The 6956-nt window shown below is 44.7% G+C and overlaps 1 protein-coding gene across 1 annotated transcript in view; it reads right to left on the bottom strand.

The window, feature by feature from the left end:
- Positions 1-767: 767 nt before the first annotated feature.
- STK38 (serine/threonine kinase 38) overlaps positions 768-6956 on the bottom strand; it is a 13613-nt gene continuing 7424 nt past the window's right edge. The window contains exons 9-13 of the mRNA XM_008637547.2: positions 6328-6445; positions 5855-5978; positions 5059-5154; positions 4717-4811; positions 768-3910 (exon numbers count right to left, since the gene is read on the bottom strand). Coding sequence (XP_008635769.1) covers positions 3780-3910; positions 4717-4811; positions 5059-5154; positions 5855-5978; positions 6328-6445 — 564 coding nt within the window. The 3' untranslated portion in view covers positions 768-3779. The remainder of the gene's footprint in view (positions 3911-4716; positions 4812-5058; positions 5155-5854; positions 5979-6327; positions 6446-6956) is intronic.

Genomic DNA, 6956 nt, shown 5'->3' with positions numbered 1-6956 from the left:
GTAGAAGAAGTCAGGGCACAGAGAGCTATGAGGTTTCACCTCCTTGCTTCATAAAGTGGGTTGTGATTCCAAAGTCTTAGGAGTAGTTTGGCATCAGCCAGAGCCTGGTTTGGCAGGGAAGTGTTCCCACCATTTGTGCTGAGAGGACCTCAAGGTTCACTTCATCCCTACATCTGATTGCAGTGATGTTCTAAAGAAAGCACAAACACTCCTTGACCCACAAACTGCAGCATCTCTAACAAGCCCCAGTCTTTTTGGTCAGGGCTATGAAAAGTGCTCTCCACTTCTACCTACTTGTCTTCAGAAAGCAGCTTTGGAACAGGTCTTCAGCCTTGGATGTACTTCCAGGCTTCTCTTGCTGAAGCTTGGGGAAGGGCACTAAGAGTTTGAACAAGGTGAGATTTGTGTGAGACCTCACAGCGTCTTCCACTATCTGGAGGGGCTACAAGAAGGACTCTTCATCAGGACCTGGACAAGGGGGAATGGCTTCCCACTGCCAGAGGGCAGGGATGGATGGGATACTGAGAAGGAATCCTTCCCTGTGAGGGTGGGGAGGCCCTGGCACAGGGTGCCCAGAGAAGCTGTGGCTGCCCCTGGATCCCTGGAAGTGTCCAAGGCCAGGCTGGACATTGGGGCTTGGAGCAGCCTGGGATGGTGGAAGGTGTCCCTGCCCAGGGGTGGAACTGGAGGACCTCTAAAGTCCATTCCAACCCAAACCATTCCAGGATTCTCTGATTCCTGTTTGTAAAACACAACATACCACCAAGTGTGTTTACTAAGAGGATTTTATTTACACAACACAATGAGATTGCTCCATAAAAAGTGGACTACCACCTGCCAAATTTTACAGTGCAATTTTGTAACAGCTTTTAAATATTTACAGAACACTTTTTCAGCTTGGAGGTTAAGGCAGAGTCAGGGCACAGTGATAAGAAACACTTAGTGCAGCTTTGTGCTAGGCATGATACAGAGATGAACTAGCAGCATAAGATGTTCAGATCCATTGGAAATTCAGATTGGAATTACTTCTAGAAATCCAGCAACTGCAGCTTAAAAAAAAAAAAGAGGTAAAAGATACTAACAACCTCAAAACACAAGAAAAATTAAAAATGTTTGGCTACCATGGGAGATGTAACAGGCATACAAAATCCTTACTGTTAGCAGTGAAGTATGGATCCTGGGAAGGAGACACTGTAGGAGACACTTTTTTCCCTAATGTTGGTGAAAAACTGGAACAGGAAGCAGGCTTACAATGCACCTGGGATACAGAACCTCCTGCTGCAAGGTGTGTCCAACAGGACTGGATTCAAAGATGTCCAACTTCTGCTGGAAGACAACAGGAGTGAGGTACCCAACTGCTCCTCATGCCTTTGAAGACTTCACCTTGAACTCCAGTGACACACCTGAGGGGTCCCACTTCAAACACAGCACTAAAAATGCACAATATACAGTACTAGACAGTTGGTTTTTCACAGCAACTTACCACAACTTGAAATTGTTTAGCTTCCTCGTCTTTGGTATTTATAAATAAAGATGCTGGTCCCTTTCAGTAAAGGGCTAAGAATGCAGCTATTATCTCAAAATCATTTGTTCTGAATCCACAGCAGCTTTAAAAGATTTTGATTTTTGTTTTTATTTTAAGGCAGTAACTAAGCTGTTAGGAATTGAAAAAAAAAAAGGCCTTCTATTAATTCCAATAGTTTATAAGGCAGCATTTTCGAATGGCTAGAAGAAACTGCAGGATAAGGATGGAACAGTTTGAGAAGTTGGTATCAGTCCTTCATGCAAAGTCAAAAGGGAGCAGAAGGTGATCTAGGGACGAGTTGATAAAAGCCTGATCCTTTCAGTCATTCCTTCCATTAGCCCTTATTAATCCAAGTGAGCCCTTCTGACTACAGAGATCCTGGGACTTCTAATTAAGGCCAGTTTTGCATTTCAGCTTGGTAGGATCCAACTGCTGTCTAAACTGCTTATGGCAAGTCATAAACTCGTAGGACATGTACAAAAAGGACAGGGGTGGTGAGGGGAGGACCCTGACGAGTTCTGTACAGTACTGGCAGTCCCCCATCAGTCCTTTGGGATGGCACTCGAGTCAAGAAACATCTAGGTAAACATTCCCTAAAAGCACCTATGTAAAAAAAAAAAAAAAGTTCCACTACAAATCCGTTTTGTTTCATTTTCTAATCAAGAAAGTCAGGACTAAACAGACCTGGAAGCCTTTTTCTTCCTGTGAGACATCCCTGGAGCTTTGTCTTGTCTGTACTCCGGAGTTAGTGTTCAGCACCAAGAGAAGTTTGCAGGAATCCAAGACAATTGGAATTGAGACATGCTTTTAGAAACCTCACTGAATTCTGTTTTTAATATCTGATTGTAAATTCCAGACTGGAACCAGGCAGGTCCAAGGGTTAATGCCACCTGCCCCTGGAAGTGCAGCGTTAACTACAAACGAGCACAAAATGGAGCTCGTGGTTAGTAAAAGGAATTAGGAAAAGCTCAGCCAAGGCAGAATCCTCCCTCCCAAAATGCTGTCATGTTCTGAGAGAGGCTTAGGCAAGGAAAGGCACTTTGGGGCTCTCCTGGAGAAATCCTGATCAGAACTGAATGTACTTTTATAAATTAGAGTAGGCAACAATCAGTGAGTGGACATGGTGGGTTCCACTGCCCCTAAAGTGACCCCATGAGGCACCATCCGTGGAAGACTCCGGGTACAGACGGTACAGCCAGGACAGCAAGAGCAGCTCTGGGAGGGAACACCAGGCAGGCCTCCATCAGCAATATTCTGATCCTGTTCTGCTCAAAACCAACAGCAAAAAGGCCACAGAAGATGGGGTTTTGCCTTTAAACCACTGAAGATGCAGCAGAGCTTAAAGGTGGCCAAGAAACAGCAGCAGCTGGCCTGGGGAGCCTCCGGCTGGCCCAGCTGTGCAGAGTTTTCCCACTGAGGATCAGGTTCATGGAATTTCCCTCCCTCTGCTCTAATTCCAGACCCACTTCTGTGACCAGCTGTAGTTTATCTGCATTGTTTATGGATCCATCCTGACATACAGTAACCAAAATCTCGGTGGAGGAAATGGCCCATTTCTCCTCTATTCAGGAAAAAGTGTTGCAAATTTTTTTATTTCAGAAAAAATATTAAATGGCTTGAGGGTCACTTAGTACCAAAAGTAAAGTGCACCAGAACTGGAGGCCACAGCGACAGAGCTGAGACATGCTATTGAAGAGGTTTCCAAGGAGCATTATAAAAACAGCACTACAAAGTAAGGTTAAGGCAATCCGAGTTGTGTCCTTCTGCTAGACAGTTTCCTGGAGAGTTGTGTGTCTCAAGCTTCAATTATTGCTTTGTTTCCTCTGTCCTGGAGTCCTCAGCTACTGGGCAAACAGTGCTGGCAGAATTGGCAGAGTGAGTTTGTCACTTAATGCAGGACTGGATGCAGTCCTGTAGAATCCCGTGCTTTGCAATGCCAAAGGAAAGGTTTGCTCTCATCTCCTGAGGGACTGGACAGTCTGGCAAAGAATATAAAAAAACCTCTTGCTCCTGAAGCAGCAAAAGGTGCTGGCAGCAGAGATGATGCAAACCTGTGGAATTTTTCAATGGCACAGGAAAAAAAAAAAATCCTTAATAACAACCAGGTTGGGTAAGAAAACAGGGTCCTGAAGTCTTCTTCAAGAGTTGATAGCCCTCAAGTTTTCTTTAAAAAAAAGAACAAGTTCTTTTATGGGTATAAACCCAAAGTACAGCAACAGAATTCCACGGCTCAGAAGTCCCAGGTAAAGCTGTGTTACTTCCCTCCTTTCATATAGGATGGAATTGCTCCTCGGGCCGTCAGGCCCTCGAAACGCTTGTAGGTGTAATTGATAAAAACCCAGTCTTTGTTCTTGTAGTCAGTCTCTGGGTGGTTGCTTGTTGCCACTGGGAAGACACAGAAGAAATGGAATTATCCTTTGGAACTGCAGAGTTTGTTTTCATACAAAACACTGGATGTGGAATAAGGCAGAATGTTTCTAAAGGAAAAAATATCATAAATGCAGGATCCAGCTCCGTGCTTCAACCCCAGGAAAGAACTGCTGGGACACAGGACACGGCACAAGCGTTTTAAATTAAAGGGGGTAGATTCAGACCACATAGAAAGAAGAAATTTTTTACAGTGTGGGCTGTGAAACACTGGCACAGGTTGCCCAGAGAGGTGGTGGATCCCCCAATACCCGGAAGTGTTCCAGGCCAGGTTGGACAGGCTTGGAGCAACCTGAGATAGTGGAAGGTGTCCTTGCCCATGGCAGGGGGTGGCACTGGATGAGCTTTAAAGTCCCTTCAAACCCAAACCAGTCTGGGATTCTGTTTTTAAACTCATGGAGCAAATGTGTGACTATGCTGTGATCCTTTAGAGATTCACACCAAAACATCCCCTTCAGTTCCACCCTTCCCTACTCCTACTCCAATTAGCACCGAGGGGAACTTGCAGCACAGGGCTCCCAGGCCCTGCTGGGATTTGAACTTTCTGGAAGCTCTACTGCTTCTGAGAGCTGCCCTTTCTCAGACAACTCCCACATCATTTACAAGCCTGCATCTCCTGGAACCCACATTCCTGCACCACAAGGCTTCCAAGCTATTTGGTCATGATAAAAAAAAAATCAGCATCTAGTAAGATCTGACTAACAGGAAAGATTATTCTACAGGAGAAGAGGAAGGTTTACAGAGATAATCAAACAATCATTTACCTGTTGGTTTAAGGATATCAGATTCTGGAAATTCATCAAAGTTTGAGGTATCATCAATGCTTTTAATTTCTATTGAAATCGCAGCAGGTCTCTCTCTGCCAAGAAGAGCAGATGGAGCATTGAGATTTCAAAGGCAGACAAAGCAGGATTCAGCCACCTTCCATTTCTTAACAGAATCAAGACTGAAGGTACCTAAACCTCAGCAAGCTTCAGGTAGAGAACAAAAGGCTCTCACCCACAGCTGAATATGATAAATGCCAGTCAGCTGCTCCCTGCTGCAGACCAGGGCTGGCCTCAGCAGTCCCTAGAGAAGAGCAGTTGCTTTTCTGCAAAGCATCTTACCTGATGTGCTCCCAATCAACCCCTTCAAAGAATGGGTTACTCTTTATTTCCTCCACACCAGATGCACCAATTCTGTGCTCCCATTCACAGCAAAATCTGGGATGGAAGGAAGAATGAAAATGAAGGGAGAATGAAAACGAAAGCATTCCATCCAGAAATGGAACAGCTTTCTGAACTGATACTGCTACAGTTTCTTACCAGATAAATGGAGCAGACTAAGAACTCCCACAGCAAAACCAACACACAAAGTTATGTTTAGGAATGTCGTGTCCAATGCCACAGTTAAGATGTGCTATTCCTTCACAACAGGATAACGTGACCTTTCTATTTCAGGACCAGAGTAGAGCAGAACGTATAAAGCCTAAAAAGCCAGACATTTATATTTCTGTCCTGAGAATAGATAATGAAGTACAAATGAGTCAGCAAGCACTGGGGTGCATTTGTATGCTCCAGCGCATACAAAGGCAAAATCACTGCTGTTGTAAGAAGTCAGCTCTGTCAAAAGGATTGAACTTGCTTCCATGAGAAGCTTGCGGGCAAAATAAGGGGCAGAAACATTTTGCCAGAGTAGTAGCACTTCCATGGGAGCTCCTTTTTAGCACAATTTAGTCAGGGAACCACTAAATGGCCTGAGAGACTAAAGTATTGGAAAAGGGAGTTCAGCATTTGATGCATGTATGTAACAGTTTGTAGCATCAGGGTTTTTCCATGTGAAACAAGCCATGAGAGGCACAGAATACAGAGACAAGACAAGAAAATTAGTGCTGTATTAACTGACAAACCATGGGGCTGGCACCTTAAAATAAGATCCTTTGCTTTATCAGAGATTGGAACTTCTGGAGGAAATGTCAGGGTCTCCTTCCAGTTCATCACTTTCTTATATGTCTCTTGAGGAGTCTCGGAACAGAATGGTGGATAACCTGAAAAGAAACAAAAATATAATCTTGGGTCAAGCAAAACTAATTCCTGAAGTCAGAACACACCTGACAGACCAGGCAAGGAGTGGATGCTGTGAGAAGCTGACCCCAAGCACAGAAACAGGCTGCCCAGAGAAGCAGTGGCTGCCCCAGCCCTGGAATTGTCCAAGGCCAGGTTGGATGAGACACAGAGCAACCTGGGATAGTGGAAGATGTCCCTGCCCCTGGCAGGGGGTGGCACTGGATGAGCTTTGAGGTCCCTTCCAACCCAAACCAGTCTGGGATTCTATGAGCACAGCTGATGTCCTGCTCCACCATTCCCACCTACAACCCTGCCCTGCATGTCCCTTACCAATCAACATCTCGTACATGATGACCCCCAGGGACCACCAGTCACACAGCTTGTTGTATCCAGTCTGCATGAAAACCTCAGGAGCAATGTAATCTGGAGTTCCCACCGTAGAAAAAGCCTGGAACAAAGACCATCAGTTACACATCTGTAGAGAAAACTGCCTGATGCAGAAATGGGAATTTACACAGCAGTGGTTATTTTGAGAAAGACACCAGATTGTCTCTGAGAACCCTTAGCAAAGGTGTTTAAAGCCTTTCTTCCAAGATACATAGAGACAAAATCAACATCTTCATGTGAAGGAGTCTTAAAATAGCATCAGGAAAATGGGGAAGGGTATCACTGTCCACATACACCTTGGAATGGGTCAGCAGCCCTTTGTTAGATTGGAAGTGGCAAGAACTGATAGTTTTGGCTGGGAGACTTCAGCTCTCCATGTAAGTAATTACAGCAGTGCTGTCTCTAGCACATATGTCACCAGCTGTTCAGCAGATGGATGAAGGACAAACTAGAGTCATTCCTCTTTTTAAAAAGTGCCTGAATCTTTTCCTTTCAGGATTGTCCAGAACTCTGAGATGCATTAAAAATTTCATGTAAATCCATGTTCCATTTGGATGCAACACCTCAGCAGG

Source organism: Corvus brachyrhynchos, unplaced genomic scaffold, assembly GCF_000691975.1.
Source record: "Corvus brachyrhynchos isolate BGI_N302 unplaced genomic scaffold, ASM69197v1 scaffold607, whole genome shotgun sequence".
Taxonomy (NCBI): Eukaryota; Metazoa; Chordata; class Aves; order Passeriformes; family Corvidae; genus Corvus; species Corvus brachyrhynchos.
This window is presented reverse-complemented; position numbering and strand designations above follow the sequence as displayed.